This window comes from Pelobates fuscus, chromosome 12, assembly GCF_036172605.1.
Source record: "Pelobates fuscus isolate aPelFus1 chromosome 12, aPelFus1.pri, whole genome shotgun sequence".
NCBI lineage: Eukaryota > Metazoa > Chordata > Amphibia > Anura > Pelobatidae > Pelobates > Pelobates fuscus.
This window is the reverse complement of record NC_086328.1, coordinates 107,436,742-107,460,338: the sequence shown is the minus strand read 5'-3', so window position 1 is coordinate 107,460,338 and position 23,597 is coordinate 107,436,742. Positions and strand designations below refer to the sequence as shown.

The 23,597-nt window shown below is 39.7% G+C and overlaps 1 protein-coding gene across 3 annotated transcripts in view; it reads right to left on the bottom strand.

Moving 5' to 3' along the window:
* Nucleotides 1-20,217, bottom strand: part of TEAD1 (TEA domain transcription factor 1) — a 120,927-nt gene extending 100,710 nt beyond the window's left edge. For 2 of the 3 annotated variants that reach the window (XM_063437796.1, XM_063437795.1), the window contains exon 1: nt 19,692-20,216. In XM_063437796.1, coding sequence (XP_063293866.1) covers nt 19,692-19,837 — 146 coding nt within the window. In that variant the 5' untranslated portion in view covers nt 19,838-20,216. Of the gene's footprint in view, nt 1-19,691 lie in introns of all 3 variants that reach the window. The other variant, XM_063437794.1, reaches the window with a different exon arrangement.
* Between the last annotated feature and the right edge of the window lie 3,380 nt (nt 20,218-23,597).

The following is a 23,597-nucleotide window of genomic DNA, read 5'->3' as shown; positions in this document are numbered from 1 at the left end:
TACAAAGGGGATCAATTTTGTACGCATTGTGTACAGATAATTCAATTAAAATATACGCTTATAAGCAACAAATCCAAAATAAAATTATATTCACATTTGAATTTGCAGTACATGCAAATAATTCCCATGATTTATAGATACTGTAAGTTAGTACCAGGAAGGCAAGTGATCAGCGAATCCGGACACTGATACTTTCCATGGGATATTTCACAGTGCGGACTATATTCAATACATCCAGAGCAGAGATTTATGGAAGATGTAGTGCGACTACCAGCTTTTCATGTAGCATTAAAGTCATGTCAGATAAATCACGAGACATCACCAAGACTGGTTTGGACCAATTTCTCATCTCCTTACTCATTTTCCCAAGCTCCTTAAAACGGTGAATATATATATATATATATATATATATATATATATATAATCATCAAATATAGAACACATCTTTTTAAACTGATCTTTAAAAAAGTTATTTACTGCCATTACTTGATGTGCTTTTAATTGTTAACAGACTGGATAGGAAATGGGTAACTTCATAATTCTATCATAGACAAAACCACTGTTTGAATCACTCAGACTGCAGGATGACCAGAGTTGAAAGTTCCAGAAAGCCATGGTTGGGAACATCCAATCACAAAGCACACACTACAACACTGGGCCACCCGAACATATTTCCACGGTTAAAAAACACTTTTTTTGTGGGTGTGTATTTAACACTATAGGGTCAGGAATAGGTTTGTGTTCCTTTAAGATATGTACACAGAAAACCATATCTAGCACCCTTGCCCCCCTTGCTCCCTTAAATATAGTAAAATCTTACCTTTATTTCAGTCTGCTGGTGTTGGCTCTGCCCCCTGTTCTGCCTCCTTGGCTGACATCATTAGAAGTGATAACAACAAAAAAAAAATAAAAAAATAAAAATCACAATGCTTTCCTATAGGAAATCATTGGATTGGCTGAGATGGTCAATTCTGACACTCAGTCAAGGAGGTGGGCTGAGGGTGGAGCCAAACAGCACTGGCCAATCAGCATCTCCTCATAGAGATGCATTTCTGAGGAAATTTCAGCGTCTCCATGCAGAGGGTGTATACACTGAATGTCACTCAGGAAGTACCTCTAGTAGCCATTTAGCGGTCCCTCTGGAGGTTTCCCTGGGATGTAAGGTAAACACTGCCTAATTTCTACATGCAAAATGAAAACACTTAGTTTAGATTCTCTGTCTTGCTGGATGAGAATGAAGATATTATACAATTCAAAACATGCATTATGAGGAGGGAACATGCTAAAATGTATCCAATAATAATTCCTTTGTTTTATATATTAAATTCTTCCAGGAGTTCAATTGCCACCCACATTATATTCAAGCGTAATTTATTAAAATGAAGAAAAGTTAATCTATGCGTATCCAAATAAAATCGATCGGATGTTTGAAGGATGAAAGACACGCGCACGGCTTTTCTTGTTTAATTCATACAACTAATCATGTTGTAAACAAGCAATTTCAAAACATGACAGCTTCCGAGTGCCTTTAAATTGTCTCCAGATTCATGGTTATTCATTATTTAGGCAGTTGTCACAGGGCACGGAGTATTCACACAAGACAAAGATGGCTTTATTTTATATCGGCAATGTGTAGCTTACAGATTCTAGTTAATTGTGTTTGATGAGAGCAAAGCCTGAAACAAAGGGATTTTATTTATCAACATTCTACACCTCCATTTAATTAGAACAATTCAAGCAATTTAATTAGCCGTATAAATACATAGGGTACTGCCCTTACCAAGAATTAATTAGCAAAATTAGATGCACAATGGCTATACATTAAAACAGGTACCTACATGTATCATGCTTTCAATAGGGAACGTAATTCAGTATGAGTAACTGCTTTCCTATGCAGTGATCACCAAGGACCAGTAATTCCATGAAAGAAGCTGTCAGAAGGTTTACAGAGAGGGCAAACTCACTGCTTTAACCCTTAAGGACCAAACTTTTGGAATAAAAGGGAATCATGACATGTCACACACGTCATGTGTCCTTAAGGGGTTAAGCAATTCAGTTCAGTAGATCACACAAACATGCCTTCTAGGATAATTTTAATATGAACATGCAAACTACACTTTAGTGGCCTTTTGTAATGTTGCAGCCAGAACCCTAATTGGCCAAGCATAACACCATTTAATCACCTTGTTATACATGAACATGTCATATGAATAAGACTGCGATGGCAGAGTCTAGTAAGGGCCACTAAGGAATAGAGCCCATAGTGAAGGCTAGTAAAAGCTACTAAAGGTCACAGTGGGCCAAGCCAAGCTGCAAGGTTAAAGTCCAGGGGTTATTTTCAGCTCGTGTATGTAGGTGGCAGTCCTGGAAACTAAATGCCATAGAAGAGGCTTCCTATCTGTGCATTCACTGAGGATGTTTATTGGAATTAGAACACTGGGAACCATTACATTGTAACAGACCGCTGGTATAGACATTAATCCTGGTACCAGAACCCGCTGCCAATTATCTGAGAGATCCCAGCCGAGAGAGAAAAAGTCAGGACCATGGACCCCAATAACGTGTGCAATAAAAAGCATTGTTAGGATTATACTTGGCAGGTAAGCAAAAGGTCAAGCATTCCCAGACGAGAGCCACCATTCATCTTGGGTCAGTATTCTCAGCTTGGCCATGGAACACATACCAGCATGAACATGTAAAAGGAAGCCTGGAAGGCACAGTGAAAGCCCAATAGTCAGTTGTCAGACTCCTGACTGTCTATAGACTCCGCTGGGAGAAGCCCAGTATGTGAGAAATGTATAGGACAAAATAGTGTCAAATTACTAAGCAGTCAGATTCCCTTGCTCCATCCTTGAACCTCAATTTATGGTATTTGTACCGGGTTATGGAATTTTCCACATTCCCAATGCCTGAACACAAAGGTTTAGCAAAGATAAAAAAAAAACCTTCATGGAAACGTATATGGTCAATTTGTCATTATAAAACTACCGGTAATTGAACATTTTAAGATTTGGCAGTACCGAGTTCCAAGTCAGTACTGCTTATAGCTATATGAATCACAGTGAAAATAATCAACAGGAAATTAAAAGGCATCCTTGAACGCTCAATTCAACCTGAAAAATAAGTTGTGAATTCGTGGATACCTGGGCGTTGAGACAGATATTCCCTGCAGCGCAGCGGGGAGCTAGGTGACATAATGCCATATTGTGCAATCAGCATTGTGTGTTAATGTGAGGTGCAGAGCTGGGAGCGTTTAACTGTATGCCAAGGCATAACAAAACCCTGAAGGAAAAAAAAAAAAACCAAAAAAAAAAAAACTCTTAAAGGTTATTCCCTCTCTCCGGGCATGTCATATGATTATTTTATCCATGAGGAAAAATTAACTTTTAGGTCCAAGGGCAGCCATGACAGCAGATATATGTGCACAGGTACAGAAAATGCAGATTAATTATCTATTCTTTTCATTTAGTAGTTTTATTATTTAAATACCGAATGTCAACAATTAAAAAAATAAATGTACTACAAACACTTTATTAATAGGAATAATAATAGGCAATATACGTTTGGAAAGTCCTGTGTTTTGCACTGAATTTCTGGATCGATATTTAGAATGTACGAGTGCCTGCATCATCGTATATATTTTACAAATGGAGATACATTTGTCCATGCTCAACTGCAATAACGTGATAGCAGTGAACACAGATTGCAGTATTGCTCAGTGAGTCAGTGTGTACTACTAGCGAGCACAGATGGCAGTATTGCTCTGTGAGGCAGTGTATACCATCAGGCAAGCACAGATTGGAGCATTACTCAGTGTGGCAGTGTATACTACCAGTGCTCCTACAGACAGGCCAGCGAGAGGAAGCCATTGATTCCTGCCTGGATTTCCGGTTCACAACCCAAGCCAGGAACTATAAGACTTGCTCTGGGTTGAGGAATCAAAGTGACTCACGTATTAACACAGTCTCAAATTGTGTGATCACAAGTCTCACATTTGTTAAAGTCATCCAAACCTTCGTTTACACAGTTTTTGTTTTTTTCATTTGTATAGAAGCCGTTATTTTTACACAGCCCACAGAGCCATAAAATCACAGGACGAGTGCTATTTTAAGAGCCATGGTTTCACACTACAACCCTGCGCCCCCTCACCCCCCTAACCACCAGCTGCAGCATGTATACTTTAGTCTGACAGTCAGAGATCTGGTCCGAGAGTCGCTCACTGATCCTGCAGTGAGACACACTTTGTATCTCCTGATATAGAGAGGGGAGCTTTTAATGGGATATTCTCACGCAGACTCAGAATTTATGTATTACACAATCATCTCCTACAGGGTGATTGATAAAACCTGGACAACTGGGGGGTCAGAGAGCAGTAGTTTGATGGCAGCTGAACTAAATCCCAGATAGATCCCTCTACCAATTTTATATGTAACTAAACATCTGTCTTGGGGATAGGAGGGGGCACTAAGCGGGAGAGTGGGCACAGACAGCTGATTTAAGTTGCCAAAACATAAAATTAATATAAAAATATTTAATTTTATTTTTTAAATGAAAGAATAGTTTTTTTGGGGAGATTCTTGTATTTGATAGAGCGCACAAGCAAACAAATAAAGTTAAACAATTTTATGATTCAATAGTAAGATTTTTTTGTAAATATATATTTTTGTACTATGCACCATAAGCACAGCTCATTGCAGTAGTTATGGTGACATGATTCTATAACCTGCCAGTTTTGCAGAGACAGCTATTGGCTATATACACATCTACATTTCTCCTCCTCCAAGATGGCCTTTTAATGAACGAGGTGTTGCAGGAAAAAACTGCCTTCCCTGAATGGAGTAGAGCATCCCAAAATTCCAAGTTGAAGGGGGGGTGGGGACTCCTCTAGGTATCCATGATAGTCCTAACTACTATGCGGTTTGCGACCAAGGAGGCCGCACAAAGTGTACCTTGATATATCTTCATCAAATAAAAAAAATAAAAAATACATTCCAAAAGTGTGTGGGAGGGGAAGGACACCAGGAACTTTGACGAACTTTATGTCCATTTAAATTTGGGTGAGCATTACAGATTCCAAATGTAAAAGGGGTGCAAGAGGAGAAAAATAATCAATCTAGACTTATTTAATTGTACAAGTAAAAAAAAAAAGCTCAAACTACATTTACAAATCAGGTGTGTAACTACAGCGACATGGATATGATTCGAACACGGTGAAATATTAAACAGCCATAAATTAATCTATTTCAGTCTTGAGTGAGCTTAACCACCCTTACAATAGCATGGCAGGTGGGATTATATTTCTATTCCGTAATGATAGCCTTCAGCAGACAAATAACGACAGTGATATTTTAATCAACAGTGAAGCCTGGAGCTGCAGCTAATATCTATTATTTAGAAATTATACATTAATTCGAGGCACGCTGTGAAAACGAACGGAATGTGTACATTGCACAAATACCACACCGTGGAAAGAAAATACAACATACAAATTATACCCATGTTTTTAACCACTGCGTTTTTCAAACAACGTCCCAAAACAGCAAGACACTGCCATGGCACAGGTGTATGCCAACAAGATTCATTACGAAACACATGTAAAACCTTAATGTTAACCTTTACTTTTAGCCAGACGTGGGCTAGCAATCACAGCGATTATTATTAGATCTACCAGATATATAAAAGGACACTCTCAGAGAAGTTCTCTATCAAGGAGCAATTCTGGTGCACTACGCTAGAAGTGGAGCAAACAGCAAGAACTTTACACTGGTTTCCATGGTGATTGCTCCATATTTAGAACCAGAGTGCCAAATTCACAATGTATTCCAGGACACATTTATTATGCTTTAAGGCATTGTTGGAAGGCAGCAGTCTGGCAATATGCAGAAATCCTATGCTGCAGGTTCTTGTGGATATTGTCTTCCATACTACGGTATGTATTCTACATACTGCAGGGCAGCACTGCTAATGAGATGCCATTGTATTAACATACAATAATCTCAATTTTATCTCTTCAACCATCGCACATATCTTTCCTACTACAATGCCACCCTAAACCTTACCTCTTCCCATTTTAGTTCGATCTTACACTTGTACTCAGGCTTTACACTTCCAAGGCCCTCTCGATGCAGAGAGGGTGAGCACCTGCTCTAGGGCAGCTGTCCTGGGGCCGTTGCGGACATGGAATTGCAGGCTCCGTCATGTTTTGCTCAGGGCAGGATTAAACTTGCAGCCTTTCCAGTCAGTGTGAAAGAGGCAGAAGCTGGAAGTAAGAAGTTGCAGTTAGCTCTCCAAGGACTCCACAGGGGTAACGGTCGCTAGGGACATCCCCACTTACACCAAACTGAAATTTCGCAAATATTTTCGGGAGACTGGCATTTTTAGCCAAATATACAAGTTCTTAAAAACAGCACTCCATTTTTATGTTTGAAGTGTTTGGTGTTTTATACACACGTCCTTGAGGTAAGATACATGAGTGTGCAGCAGCTTTGAAAAAAAAAAAAATAATAATTTAAAAAAAATATATATATATATATTTTTTTTTTTTTAAAAAGGGGGGGGGGGGGGATTTTATAATCTTAAGTTTTTTGCTAGATGGATCTTTTATTCGCGATAGATACCAAACCTTCAACATGACGTGGATAGAAACATGCATCCTTCTTATCAATGGGCAATTATGGGTGTGATTTTTAAGGGGTATTAAATCTTTCTAAAGAGTGCTGCATCATCTTTCAGCTCCCTTACTGATGGAGTAGGGACTGGTTCCACCATTCTCTAGGAAATACCAAGGGTATGTCCCCGGTATACCGCGTGATTGGAGACAGCGTGGTGGCACAGGTGCGGAAGGGGCAGTCTTGTACTAAAGCCATACAGCTGTGTTTTTAGATAAATTGTCCAAGGTGTAACTGCAGCTCACCCTCTACCTGACCAGACTATTCTGATTTTTAACCCCTTAAGGACACATGACATGTATGACATGTCATGATTCCCTTTTATTCCAGAAGTTTGGTCCTTAAGGGGTTAAAGAGACAGCAAGTCTAAGCATATTTAATTAACTTTATTCAGAAAAACAGACTTCTAAATATATGAACCAATGTTATTGGCAATGCCAGTTTTTGCTGTAATCTCACCATAAGGGCACATATGACAGCCCGCAGCCTAATGTAAATTGTCTGTCACTGACCATAAATTGTAAATTCTTTGGATTTACAGAGAATACCAAGTTCCCTTACTGTTTCCTCCTCACCCGCAGAGTTCAACAGCACAGAAAAGATTTCTAGGAATTGTAGTCCAGCTAACTGCGGCTTTTTATTTATTTTTTAAATTCATAACCCAGAAAACTATAGCAGTTTATATTTAGGGCAATATAAACCATTTAAATAAAAAAAAAAAAACATCACTCCCATCTCTGCGTGGCTTTTGGACACCCATACAGGCTGGTCTTTATGTTTTGCGTATATTGAACGAGGACATACTTTTGAACAGACTGCTTTACATTTATATCCAACATCATGTGCAAAGCAATGGCTTGTGTGGCTGGGACAGGGATAAGCTTGCGCTTACAGGGTTCTGTTAGTAAATGAAGAGTTAAGGGAAAGTAGATGTAAAGGTCAAAGTGCACTTGGCTGGCAGTCACATTATGGCGGTTGGATGGAGATGACATCAGTGGCCAGCCTCCCCTCGGCTCCTATTCAGCGCTCTGCAGACAGCAATCAAAACCCTCTGTAAAAAAAAGAGCACTTCCTCTTGTTTTCCTCTTTTAAGTTTTAACCTCAGGGCAAACTGTCCGACAGCAAGGATGGGAAACTGACCATACGACAGGGGTGGCTGCAAATTCATATCAAAAGATGTGTTGTAGACATGGGTTTGTGGCTTGTTTACATGTAAATGTCAAGTAAACTATCGCTTTATCCGCTCTTCTAGCCGAGGGATGGTATAGCTTGCTATCCTGACAATAAGCTCACTCTTAAAGGGACACTCATTTTAATTATATAGATGTTGCCTTTTAATCTGACAGTGTAAAACATTCCATTTCAAAGAAAACAGCAACATTAGATTTCTCATTCACTGGAGGCTCTGCTCTGAGGAGACTGCCCTGGTGCTGTATTACAGTCAAGTTTTATGGTTTTTGGTTAATGTTATTTCAACTATTTTTTTTTTGGGGGGGGGGGGGATGTGGGAGAGTGGAACCACTGTAATCTAAATAAACTAAGAAACACAAATGTTAATAATAACGTCCCTTTAATAAACAAGCAGCTGAGCTCAAACCTTTTGGTATTTAAAAAGACATTGCCAAAATTACTAAAATGCACTAAATCAACACATAGTATCCTAAAGAACCACATGTTGGTTCAAGGGATACACATTTTTATTGTATTGAAAGCATGAATTGATGACACTTCATAGATAATTAAATTTTACCTACATATTATGCAGCCAAACTTTTAGCATGTATAGGTACCATGCATTGCTGCGACATCCTTGGTCAGAAAAAAAAAATGGCAATTATGGGGGCACTAAGGGTGGCATCTGCAATATGTGAATTAAAGCAAACTGTTATTTGGTGGGCACAAGTGAAACACACATCGGCCCTTTTCAGTGAAGGAGTAAATATCTGTATGAATATCTTTTAAACCATACATTGAATTTACCTAGCTGAATGGGAACTTGTCATCTAAACCATTTGTGCTTGACAAGTTCATGTGACATATAGATTGAAAAATATATATTAAATCAAGAGAACACTGTAAGAAGGTAAATAATATAAACCACTTCACACCGAAGCTAAAAATTGTGTCTATCACGGAAAGTCCTCTACAGGAAACACAAGATATGAAACAGCTATTAGAAGTGCCTTCCTTGTCAGTGTGCGTCTGAATAGACAGTGATAGGACTATTCTTTCCTTATACGTGAAAACAATATATTTTACACAGAATTTTAGTAAAGTGAGGTCAGCCTGGTTTCTATGCCTCCACGTTGCCCAGGCAGGTGTTTCAATTGGGGACAGAGGTTCCACTTTTTTTCCCCCTTTAAATACATGAGCGCAAAAAAAAATAAAGACCCAAACAGTAGGTCACACATTCCTAAACACTAAAAAAGATTTAGCAAAAATACCAACATAAAACACAGCATGACGGGGACACAGAAATGGTAAATTCTAAGCCACAAAATTACTGGGTAACGGCCACAAGATGGGAATGATAAGGGAGCTGCAGAGTGAATAAAGGGAGAGCAAGCACCTTATCCCAGGGAGTTTGTGGGTTTATACAAAATATTCTGTGATCCCTTTCTAAACCCGGCATGTTTTACTTACACTTAAACGTACACTTTCGAATAACCCAACTACGTTCCCCTGGTACAGCCCGACAAGACCTGAGCTTGCCACACACAAATGGCAGGAGATCAGGTTTATCTCAAACAAAGGAAAGATCTGGCACCCGGCAAGAGACAAATAATAAACTGCATCCAGAAAAAATGGATGGAATAAAATATGGTCCCATCACAATACAAGATGGCAGTGTGTAGAACCCTAAACTGGAATATCTGAGGTACAAAGGACAATTCTGGGATAAAGTACTAAAGGTGGAGAAAATAGCAGGGGAAAAAAATCAGTTTGTTTCCATGACAACTGCTCCACTTGTATAACTGTACCAGGTGTTCTTACATCAGCATTTTGGTATTTTATGAAAAAGAAAAAACAAACCCCCCAAAAAAACAAAACAATAACAGACATATAGCCATCTCCTATGAATATTAAAGAGATTAGAACTCCAATCTGGGATTTGCAATCCCTACCTTATTAGCTGGTCATAACAGATACTGTATCACTGAATCTCTATTTGTTTCATTAACCCCCCCCCCCCCCCCCATACTGAAATAACAGTTGATGTTTGGAGTGAGTTACAGTAACAGATAAACTCCTGTTCATTTACATAATAAGGCTGAGTCAATCACCAGATGTCTTGGGACACTGAGAAACTGTTATACTGGGCCTTTAACTGACTGCATTTAATGAATAATTAAAGTATCTACCACTCCACAGGACTGGGATCTAGGAGAAGTACAAGGTCAACGGCAAGAAAATGTATCCAGCAGCCACAGGGACCAACTTCTTTTACAGCAGAAAACAAAAAATTACACAAATTCGGAAGACAGAAAGGAAGAGAGGAGCTGAATGAGACACAGGATTCTTGTAAAACAGATGTCAGAGCTATGGAGACCGACGTCAAGCCAAGCCCAGGCATTGGAGGGGGGGGGGGGGTTGGTGGGAGTGGAGGCTTTTTATATAGTGCCGGGAAGTGGGAAATAAAGGGGGCGGGGGGAGTTAAAAAATAAAAAAATAAACCTTTAACTGAATGCATTATGAGTACGGGAATATCTTTTGATCCCTGTCACATTAAGTTACCACACGGGGTTTCATGTGGAATGTATAAAGAAAGAGGCAGGCTGGGGGACACCTATTTATTTATGATTTAAGCTATTTTTACTCCTGGAGTCAGGGAGTAGTATCCTGACAGCAGATTTACCACCACCTGAGGTGCAGCAATAGCATACGCAGGGATTAAAGAGGATAAGCTTTAAAATACAGAATTTAGGTTTTTAAGCATTAAAGAGTTACTCCAAGCACCATGACCACTTCAGTGTGATTTGAAGTGGTCATGATACTTAGAATCTTTGTGTGCAGGGTTTCAGTTGTAACCTCGCCTACGGCATCATCTTTAGTCAGTGCAGAATTAGAGTTTCGGGTTGGCTAATGTCCATCCTGTGCATATTTTACTTTTTTTTTTTTTTTTATTAGCCCAGTTAGCATACTGCCGAAAGCCCCAGCCCAAGTCCTCCCTTCAGCCCTACTTTGGAACATCCTTCCAGTAGGGGGAGGGCGACGCCACCGGAGAAGAATCAGGCGCGCAAACTATGCCCGCAAGGGTTACTTTACATTTTTTAAAAAGCTACTTTTAAGCACTTTTTTGGTTGAAGAGACACTTTTAAGGCAAAGTGGAAAAGAAAAATCTTACCATAGTAAAAGAGTAACTGCCTATATAGAAATTAAAGATTCCACAACTCACTGAGGAACCTGATATTTCTTAATCTTAAAATTAAAGGAGACTCAACCACATTCCAAATGGTTTAATTTGCATGGTTAGCCCTCTCCCTTAATTTACTGATCCGGGGGAAGTTAACTTGACTCGCCTGCTCCAGGAGAGATTAGTGATATGGGGTTCAAACAAAAGCACTCCTACCTGGACTACAAGTCCCATAAGCCTAAAAAGTCAGACTACCAGAAATGATTTTAGAGTGCCCAATTACCGGTACCACAGACATTTTGAATTTGCATCAAATGCCAGGATGACTTTCAGTTTGATCCAAATTCAAATAGGGTAATCTCGGGAAGAGGATTTTTAAAAGAACTTCCTTTTAGTTTACTTAAAACGCATCTTTAGTCCCAGTTTCACATGAATACGGTAACACCATTTCCGTTTGATATTTAGTAGCAATAACTTTGGAATGCACAAATTGTCCATTATGGGGTCTGTGGTGCATGAGACTCTAAATTATTTAAGATTAGCTAAAAAACAGATTTTTCATAAAACACTGTTTTTGGTTATAATAACTTTTGCTGTGCTGGTCAGCCCCCAATCTGTTGCGGCATTGGACGCCTGTCGCCAGCATGCACCTAGAGCAGCAGAGAGGTTAAACTCTGTATGTGCAGCACTTACACACACCATGAGTATTTGAAATCACTCAAGTGGTTACAGTGCTTTGAGTAACCCTTTCATATACTATTAAAATGACAGCTACCTAGAATTTTTATACCTTTTATTAAAAGGAAACAAACAAAAAAATATATAATAATAATAAACATATACATACATATACACCGTATATACTCTAGTATAAGCAGAGTTTTTCTGCACATTTTTTGTGCTAAACCCCCCCCCCCTCTGCTTATACTCGAGTGAGTGTCTGTATTATGGCAACTTACATTGCCATAATACAGACCAGGACCGCCAGGCTCATTACAAGCCCGGGGGTCCTGTTGGGGGCCGGAGCAAGCTGTTACTTACCTTTACAGCAGCTCCGGTCAGCTCCCTTCACCTCCGTGCAGCTCCGCTCTGCTCACAGTGTAAGTCTCGCGACACCCGCGACTGTCAGAGCGTTGCCACGGGTTACCGTGGCAACGCTCCGCGCGGCACGCAGACCACAAGACTTACACTGTGAGCAGAGCGGAGCTGCACGGAGGTGAAGGGAGCTGACCGGAGCTGCTGTAAAGGTAAGTAACAGCTTGCTCCGGCCCCCAACAGGACCCCCCCTCTGCTTATACTCGAGTGAGTGTCTGTATTATGGCAACTTACATTGCCATAATACAGACCAGGACCGCCAGGCTCATTACAAGCCCGGGGGTCCTGTTGGGGGCCGGAGCAAGCTGTTACTTACCTTTACAGCAGCTCCGGTCAGCTCCCTTCACCTCCGTGCAGCTCCGCTCTGCTCACAGTGTAAGTCTCGCGACACCCGCGACTGTCAGAGCGTTGCCACGGGTTACCGTGGCAACGCTCCGCGCGGCACGCAGACCACAAGACTTACACTGTGAGCAGAACAGAGCTGACATGGGAGCTGACCGGAGCTGCTGTAAAGGTAAGCAACAGCTTGCTCCGCCCCCCCCCACTGCACAGCCTATCCACTGGACCACCAGGGATTCACATAGCCCCCCTCCCTGGCCAGGCAACAAGCAGGGTCGGGGGACAAAAAAAAATTAAAATACAAATATTAAAATAATATTACATTAAAATAATAAAATGATAATAATAAAATTAAAAATAAAAATGCCCTCCCCTCACCCAGTTTACACACACTACACACACACACCGCATTTATTATATACACACACACAGTAAATAAATATTCAATTAATGTAATTTCATTGGGATCTAATTTTATTTAGAAATTTGCCAGTAGCTGCTGCATTTCCCACGCTAGGCTTATACTCGAGTCAATAAGTATTCCCAGTTTTTTGTGGTAAAATTAGGGGCCTCGGCTTATATTTGGGTCGAGTATATACGGTATATAAATAATCAACATGACAAGACAACATGAGATACAGGCGGGTTTTAACAGGCAGTATCAGAATATATATATATATATATATATATATATATATATATATATATATATATATATATATATATATATATATATATATATATATATATATATATATATTGTATACAAAAATGATCCAATGCCGGGCGCATCACCAGAGCTCCAATAGATAAAGAATCTAACAAGTAAGGCTGCTCTCCGGACTTTAAAACAAATATTTATTGAGTAATATTGAAAATAATGACCAACGTTTCGGTCCCTGCTCGGGACCTTCCTATGACCCTGAGGAAGGTCCCGAGTGGGGACCGAAACGTTGGTCATTATTTTTAATATTACTCAATAAATATTTGTTTTAAAGTCCGGAGAGCAGCCTTACTTGTTGGATTCTTTATCTATTGGAGCTCTGGTGATGCGCCCGGCATTGGATCATTTTTCAAGCGTGAGTGCAGGGGATGTGTGTGTGTGTGTGTATATACATATATATATATATATACACACACACACACAGAGCTAAATAAGTAGGTATACAGTTTCTATAACTGTATATTGTTTATTTTTTCTGATAATTAAGTATGGCTGAAAAAGTATTTAACATATGAACCATGAAAGTGGATAATCAAACAATATTGTTATTCAATAATAAAAAAAATTATAAATAAAAACCTGTATACCCAATATTATATTTACCTATTATTTTAACTGTGTACCTCTATATAGTTTCCAATTATTATTATTATATTATTTATATAGTGCCATCAAATTCCGTAGCACTGTACAATGGGTGGACTAACAGACATGTAATTGTAACCAGACAACTGGACGTACAGGAACAGAGAGGTGGAGTGCCCTGCTCAATGAGCTTACATTCTAGAGGGAGTGGGGTATAGTGACACAAAGGGTAAAAGTAGGGGTATGAAGTAGGTTGTTAGAAAAGTATTCACTGGAGGGGCTAGTAGGTCATTTTGACAGTTGCAGGAGAGGAGTCATGGGAGGTTGGGGGACAAAAACCTGCTAACAGTGTATATGCTTTCTTGAAGAAGTGATTCATAATTATTTTTAATACAAAAATACAAACATTTTATTGACATCACAATGCAGCAGGATACAAACTTGTTAGTCAACTGCATAAACTGTAATATTGACATCAAGACCAGCACCCCTTAACCACGTGCACTTAATGTATGGGGCATAATAATAAATGCTGTATGAGGGGTCATTTACCAACACAGCCTAATTGGTTTAAGTTGCCGGACTTGCATTCCAGTGACATTCCAGGAGATCGCATTAGTCTGACTGTAGCTTGGTGTCTGACAGTTCTGATTGTTACATAGACAAATTTGATGATCAAAAGGATAGAATCACAAAAAAAAAATGTAAAAAAATAATCAAAAATAAACAAAAAAAAATGTGTATGATATACCTCTTGAAGCTCACGCACAAGTTCAGCTTGTTTATCTTTACTTACCGTATGTTTCTCATAAAATAAATGTGCATGTTCAATCTAATACCCCAAATGTAAAGCTTGATATGGGGCCAGAGGATTGTCATTGGGGTACCTCAGGCTTGTATGTAACTACCCCCATGCACTGCAAAAATTAAAATTTAAAAATAAATAAATTTAAAAAAAATAAACAAAAAGGCTTTAAGTAATTTATCTCATCATTTATAAATAAACCAACTAAAATACCCACTTCAAATAAAATCAGATGAATATTTGGATATTTTACAGCAACAGGCCTCAAACACAAGAAAAAAAAAAAAACATTTCCCCTCATGAAGTTAAAGCTCAGAAATCCAAAAGTGCAAATCACTGCATGTAAACAAATCAAAAATATCCTGAAAGGCTAACCATTTATGCAACAGAAAAAAAACAAAAAAAAAACAGAAAAAATTCCATAGCGTAATTATGTACAAATAGGGAGAGAGGCGCACGCTGCAGGATACTCTGTGTCTGGAGACACAAACACGAAGCATATAAGCCTATCAAAGTACCAACATTTCTCTGATAGCTTATCGGGAGCATATGGCAGCAGAACTGGCCTATTACTGTGGTCTGCCTCTCTGTGTTCTTATATTTACATTTTATCTTTTACAGGTAATGCAGGAGTAACCAGATGTCACTGTTTCAGAGGCAAACTGACTGGTATGGCAGTCTTAACACTTTGTGTGCCGCACAAGAGGCCAAAGCCCTGCAGACTACACAGCTGATCTCTGAGCTACAGCAAACCTCAGCATCCTATCAAAGTGCATGCACTTCATGTCTCTGCTTTTACCTTTCAGAAACATACCAGCGTATACTAAAGACATTTAATCCTGTCACTGCCAGACAGGTGAATGCAGACATACTGGTCATTGATAAACTGATCAAGAGAAAGAATAAACTACATCCCAATGCATCTATCAGTTTGGTATTAACCAATGATGGTAAAGAGGGTATAGAGATTCATCATCTTTGAAATTCCACTTGCAACAGATTAATGAACAATGTAACCCAGTACTCTCTTTATGCTGGTTTAATCACTGGATAAAACGTAGCAGCAGTCATGCAACAGGTTTTTAAATACCAGCTACATACACAGTATTTTCCCAGAAAAACCCTACAGTCAAATGTGTAAATCTGAGCCTTGTTCCATTAATAAGATTCGGGGACTGACAACTATGAAGGGCAGTAACGGTGTTTGTAAAAAGGAACTTACAATTTAAGTTTGTAAAAAAAAATTATTTTTTTTTTTTAAAAACCAGCAGAAGAAATGGGAAATTATTTTTTTTGAAATAAAAATAAATGAAACAAGAATTTGTCAAAACAATCTCAATTGAGCTTTTGCAAAAAAAATAATCATATAGGAAAGACAGATCAGTTGTGTAAAACGCCCACAAGCCTCTATGGGTTAATGGATCCAGTCTTCCTGCTGCAGCCAAGACTATAGACAATAAGCGCCTCATCCTGGGGGTCCTTATGAGAAAAAAAAACAAAAAAACACCTGGCTTCTTTATTTCTACAGCCTGTGAGTGCATTCTACTCACAGAGAGCCAGCACAAATGAAGTCAATTCAATTTTTTTTGTTCACAACCCCCCCCCCCCCCAAAAAAATAAGCATTAGGAGGCAGTCTGCAAACTTCAAAAATGCTGTAAGCAACGCAGAGGAGGCATTTCCAGAACAAAAGAGAGCACTATGAACCAACGCAGGGAGAAACGCTATCAACTTGTTGCACAAAACACATTTCTCCATTAATTGAGCTAGAAAGTAATTATATAGCCCAAAAGCCCAACACTACTGTCACAGTAATAGCACTGCAGAATGTATTGATGCTTTATGAATAATAATAATAATAATAATAATAATAATAATAAAGTGGGATGCGGACACATTTATAATGTTTTTATTTATTTTTTTATGCGACTGGCATCACTGAGAAGGTACACCTGTAGATGACCGATTTTTAGCCTAGATTTTGCCATTTGTATTTAAATTTGTGTCTATTTTTTGTTACGTGAATAAACAAAACTTTTTTTTAAGGTTCTGTACATTAGAATTTGTAGCCTTTGTCGTCACCTAGTCAAAAACTGGGCACTAGAATGCCAGACAGAAATAAACATCCGACACTTACTGATGGGATAAAAGTTTAACATTATAGCCAATGTAATGATGTTGTGGGGTGCTAGGTGATATAGGCTTGAGGTGCACAGCATGCGACTACAAGTGTTCACTTTAAATGTGAATAGGTGACATCAATCCGCAGTAAAATGGTTAAAAAATAAATAAAATAAAAACCTTTTATTTTGCATTACTGGGAAATTGCAAGTCAGATTCTGTTTACTTCTCAAACAGCCTTAAAATATTGACCAACGGGTCAATAGATACTGTAATAAGGTACACATAACAGCATTTCATCAGTAAAAATAAATTAATTAAAATTATAAAATAAGAAACATAGGTTGAGTAAGCAAAAGTATCATTGGTGTGAGGGGGGGGGGGGGGGGATGAACAGACACATGAGTATTTTGCAATACACTACATTTTAATGTCAAATCAAAACATTTCCACACACAGCTTTGCCAATTTCCACAAATTAATACAAATGGGCGGTTACTGTTTTGTCTCATTAAAAAGCTATTTCTGCACAAATCTAATTTTAAATGACAGGTAAAAACTATCTTCAGAATATTTTACACAAAAACGAATAGCTCATTCAGAACATCTGCTCTAAGAACGAAAACTGGGTGAGTCGTGAATTGCACGGCCGTCAGAAGGTTAAATTATTATTTTTTTTTATAAAGAATAACTTACTTTAACCATATGAGCTACAGCATTTTTTACATGACAAAGGCTCACTAGCTTATGCCACGGTAGTGTCTGCTCAGAATCCCCTGGCTTTATTTACAAAACATTTCCACACACAAACTATACTTCTAGTATGATTTATATGCAATGTTATATATAATATAACAAGCCGCTGGGACTCTGAGTGACAGGAAAACTGCAATCCATTCATTCAGTTCCAAAACAAAACATTTCCCAATCTGCACAAATAATAGGTAAACAAAAAGCGCAGGTTGGACAAAATCCCTTCTAAATGAATGAGAATATAAGATGTCAAACTGCAAAGCCAAAGACGCAGTTCATTTTAGCGCAAATTATCTTAAGGGGATTTTAAAATATTGTCTAAACATCAGCAATATGATGGGTTCGGGGGAAATATTGCATTTAAAGTGTGTTGGAAATATTTGCAATATTTAAACTTAATCCTGTGAACCAATAGGATGCAAAATTGTGTGTGTATAATACAAAATTGAAAATGGATTTTTATCTGCTATATTATGTCATGTTTCTTTTTGTGATTATCAAGGACATCTACATTTAAAAAAAAAAAAAAATCCTTTCTCTCTGAGGAATTGTAAGCATTTCACACAGAACTACAAAACAGTACTTAGGGAAAAACTATGGAAACCTCTGCTCCAGTCGACAGACAGAGAAATTAAATTAGCCATTAACCAACCCATTAACCTCCCTAGTAAGCAAGACACCTGTTTTTACAAGTAGCAGAGCAAATCAAATGTGAGATAATCCTGATTAAATATTACAAACTTTCAATTCATTTAGGGGAGGGATCATTGAACTCACTGCTTAGTTTAAGGATAATTCTCTTTCCTGTTTCAATGTAACAAGATTGGGGAAATGTCCATAAATATAGTTCTCACATTATGACGTAGAGAGAGAGAAATTTTTTATATATATATATATATATATATATATATAAATGTAGGTTTCATTGAAGTACAATATTTATACATTTTAATGCAGTCATGTTTTTGATTTTTACAATCAGAAATGAAAATGCTTTAGGTAAGAAAGCAGTGAAAATATCCAGACCATCTGATGGTATGGACCGACCATGTCAACAGAAAAAGAATATTTATTACATTTGTGAAACAAAACTACAATAATGTGTTCTAGGAGAAACAGACAATGAAGTTCCTAGTATAATCTTGTTTTTAAGGAAGCAAGGATGCAGGCACAGTTAGAATGTCAAGATCACTTATTTGTAGCAAAACAAGTCAAAATGTTTTCCTCTGAGTATTTTACCCCAAAAACAAGATTACAATTCTACAGAGATTCAAAAGGGTCAAACATTATGCATTTTCCTATATATTACCGGATACTTAGTATCATTATCCATATTCAGTTATCCTACGTCAATACAGCTACTTAGAACTGCTAACTATCCATAGGAAAAAAGCAGTGGCCACTATTGCTTGATGTACATCACAAGTTTTTCTACAAAGGTTTGAAACTGATTGTGCGAGCATCAGCTGCATAGGGCAAGAGGCGCCATATTCCTAAAATGTGTTATTACTTGGACTGAAATGAGACCGAAAGGTGGCAGTGCCTGTACACATGGCTGTGCCCCCTTTCCTGTCTGGCAAAATGGCAAAAGAGGAGAGTTAATCTAAAAACTAATGCATCCTCCTAAAACACTCAGCTGGTATGGTTATGCCAGCCATACAGTGAGCTTGTCCACAAATCATTTCAAGTGTAGAGACTGTGATGCAGGTTTTAATTAACCCTTTAGGATTAATGCAAGGTCGGGATATGCCTAGATGTGCTTATAAAAGGAAGGGGTAAGCATTTTACAAAACAGGCCCTTTTTTTTTTTTTTTAAACTAAAACGCAGGTTAATTTTTGGTGGTCACCAAAAATGATAAAAGGTTCACTTCTATCAACAAGATCCTTTAATGATCTGGTTCACTTACACATTGATACGTTGCAAAGCAATTCTGATACAGTAATAAAATCAGTTTGCTATATGAGACTATTCCGCACATCTCATGCTATACACAATACCAAATATGTCTTGAAAGTAATGAGCTTGCTAGGAATAGTTTGTCATCAGCAAAGAGTGTGTAAATGCCAAAAAAACAAGAAGAAACCTTAACATCGCAGCTGGCACTGAGAAACAGCCCCCCTCTCTGCAGCAAACAGGGACACAAGAAGATTCTGCGAACAGTCACATATTACACTACTTTCTGAACCTCTAAACTTCCAGATTTGGGGGGACAGACACATGAGGGGTTGGGGGGCTTCTTGCTTCCTACCGGGAAGAAAGTTTGCAGGGCAGAATCCGGTCGGATTTGTTCCAAATCGTCTCTTGGATTTCTGCTGACTCTGGATACTTTTCCACTTGAACTTGGAGAGGAGCGGCCTTGAAGAAAGAGGGAAAAAAAACATGTCTGACTTTCATGTCTCCCCCATCCAGCAATCAGACAGGAGGAACACAGCAGACTAGGGTTTGTGGGGAGGTCAGTCTGTGCACTCACTGCATTGGGGGGGGGGGGGGGGAGGGCTGGTTTTCCTCTCACATGCAGTTCAGACGCTGCTAAGTTCTTCCTTCTTCAGGAAAAATTTGAAAAATGTCTTTTTTTTTTCTTGGAGCTGGTAATGTCAGAGGAGCTTTGTGACTCGGTAAACTCCAGGAAAGCAGCAGGCTACTGATAGCCAAACTACCTCCACAGTAAGCTACATCCCTCTATTACCCCTTATCCCAGGTGGCAAGTACGAGCAACATTATCCTTAACACGGGGATAAACAAGGCACCACTGCCCTTTCTCAGGGAGACAAACACTGAAACATTACCGTTATTACGGAGGAGTGGAGGTGGCAAACACAAACATTACCCTTAGTATGGTTAGAGCGCAAACAGAAACATTACCCTTATTACTGGGGCAAACAGAATCATTACCCTTATTATTGAGGCGGCAAGCACAGACACATTACCCTTATTACAGGGGGAGGGGAGGGTGGCAAACACAAACATTACTCTCATTATAGGGGGGGCAAACACAGATGCATTACTCTTATTATGGGGGGGCAAACACAGAAGCATTACTTTCATTATGGGGGGGGCAAACACAGAAGCATTACTTTCATTATGGGGGGGGCAAACACAGAAGCATTACTTTCATTATGGGGGGGGGCAAACACAGAAGCATTACTCTCATTATGGGGGGGCAAACACAGAAGCATTACTCTCATTATGGGGGGCAAACACAGAAGCATTACTCTCATTATGGGGGGGCAAACACAGAAGCATTACTCTTATTATGGGGGGGCAAACACAGAAGCATTACTTTCATTATGGGGGGGGGCAAACACAGAAGCATTACTTTCATTATGGGGGGGGCAAACACAGAAGCATTACTCTCATTAGGGGGGGGGCAAACACAGAAGCATTATTCTCATTATGGGGGAGGCAAACACAGAAGCATTACTCTCATTATGGGGGGGGCAAACACAGAAGCATTACTCTTATTACGGGGGCAAACACAGAAGCATTACTCTTATTACAGGGGCAAACACAGAAGCATTACTCTCATTATGGGGGGGGCAAACACAGAAGCATTACTCTTATTACGGGGGCAAACACAGAAGCATTACTCTTATTACAGGGGCAAACACAGAAGCATTAATCTTATTACGGGAGCAAACACAGAAACATTACTCTTATTACGGGGGGTGGGGGGGCAAACACAAACATTACTCTTATTACGAGGGGCAAACACAAACATTACACTTATTACGAGGGGCAAACACAAACATTACACTTATTACGAGGGGCAAACACAAACATTACACTTATTACGAGGGGCAAACACAAACATTACTCTTATTACGAGGGGCAAACACAAACATTACTCTTATTACGAGGGGCAAACACAAACATTACTCTTATTACGAGGGGCAAACACAAACATTACTCTTATTACGAGGGGCAAACACAAACATTACTCTTATTACGAGGGGCAAACACAAACATTACTCTTATTACGAGGGGCAAACACAAACATTACTCTTATTACGAGGGGCAAACACAAACATTACTCTTATTACGAGGGGCAAACACAAACATTACTCTTATTACGAGGGGCAAACACAAACATTACTCTTATTACGAGGGGCAAACACAAACATTACTCTTATTACGAGGGGCAAACACAAACATTACTCTTATTACGAGGGGCAAACAGAAACATTACTCTTATTACGAGGGGCAAACAGAAACATTACTCTTATTACGAGGGGCAAACAGAAACATTACTCTTATTACGAGGGGCAAACAGAAACATTACTCTTATTACGAGGGGCAAACAGAAACATTACTCTTATTACGAGGGGCAAACAGAAACATTACTCTTATTACGAGGGGCAAACAGAAACATTACTCTTATTACGAGGGGCAAACAGAAACATTACTCTTATTACGAGGGGCAAACAGAAACATTACTCTTATTACGAGGGGCAAACAGAAACATTACTCTTATTACGAGGGGCAAACAGAAACATTACTCTTATTACGAGGGGCAAACAGAAACATTACTCTTATTACGAGGGGCAAACAGAAACATTACTCTTATTACGAGGGGCAAACAGAAACATTGCCCTTACATGGGAGGGAATCTGGCCTCATTTTACTGAACAAGTAAATTTAACCTTGTGAAAGCTCTGCAGAGTAAGCCCACCATAACCTTGCACTCACTCTGCTGAGTAAAACACCCTTAAAATGGCACTCAACCACTTGAGTGACCTCCTTTAAAGCTGAGCCGTCTCAAATGACTAGCCTTAAACTTGCTCTCACCCTGTTGATCGACTTATCCTAACCAGCCACTAATGTTAAGCAAACCTGTTTTTTCAATACATGCACCCTGCTGAGTATTCCTTAGCTCTATACTCACTCTGCTGAGTCCCCTCTATACTCACTCTGCTGAGTCCTACCCAGTATTGCACTCAGTCTGAGTTCACAGTTAATCATGCACTTAACTTGCCGAGTTACACCATTAGAGTTACACCATTAGAATTTCACTCGTGTTTAATGCCCAACAGCCCTGCACATTCACATTGCTGGGTACCTTATCACTCCTCTGGAACTGCTGAGTGATCTCTCTCTCACCTACTTCTGCTGAGTGCTCACTTTCACCTATTCTTGCGTGTCCTCTCACTGCTACCCTTGTTGTCACAGAGTGTCCCCTCACTCTCCCTCGCTGTTGTTACGGAGTGGTCCCTCACTCTCCCTCGCTGTTGTTACGGAGTGGTCCCTCACTCTCCCTCGCTGTTGTTACGGAGTGTCCCCTCATTCTCTCCTGTTGTTGCAGTGTCCCTTCACTCACTCAGTTACGGAGTTTCCACCTCAATCTCTTCCTTGCAGTTACCGAGTGTCCCCTAACTCACTCCCTGTTGTTACAGAGTGTCCCCTCATTCTCTCCTGTTGTTGCAGTGTCCCTTCACTCACTCAGTTACGGAGTTTCCACCTCAATCTCTTCCTTGCAGTTACCGAGTGTCCCCTCACTCACTCCCTGTTGTTGCAGAGTGTCCCCTCACTCACTCCCTGTTGTTGCAGAGTGTCCCCTCACTCACTCCCTGTTGTTGCAGAGTGTCCCCTCACTCACTCCCTGTTGTTGCAGAGTGTCCCCTCACTCACTCCCTGTTGTTGCAGAGTGTCCCCTCACTCACTCCCTGTTGTTGCAGAGTGTCCCCTCACTCACTCCCTGTTGTTGCAGAGTGTCCCCTCACTCACTCCCTGTTGTTGCAGAGTGTCCCCTCACTCACTCCCTGTTGTTGCAGAGTGTCCCCTCACTCACTCCCTGTTGTTGCAGAGTGTCCCCTCACTCACTCCCTGTTGTTGCAGAGTGTCCCCTCACTCACTCCCTGTTGTTGCAGAGTGTCCCCTCACTCACTCTGTTACTGAGTGTCCCCTCACTCACTCTGTTACTGAGTGTCCCCTCACTCACTCTGTTACTGAGTGTCCCCTCACTCACTCTGTTACTGAGTGTCCCCTCACTCACTCTGTTACTGAGTGTCCCCTCACTCACTCTGTTACTGAGTGTCCCCTCACTCACTCTGTTACTGAGTGTCCCCTCACCCACTCTGTTACTGAGTGTCCCCTCACCCTCACTCACTCTGTTACTGAGTGTCCCCTCACCCTCACTCACTCTGTTACTGAGTGTCCC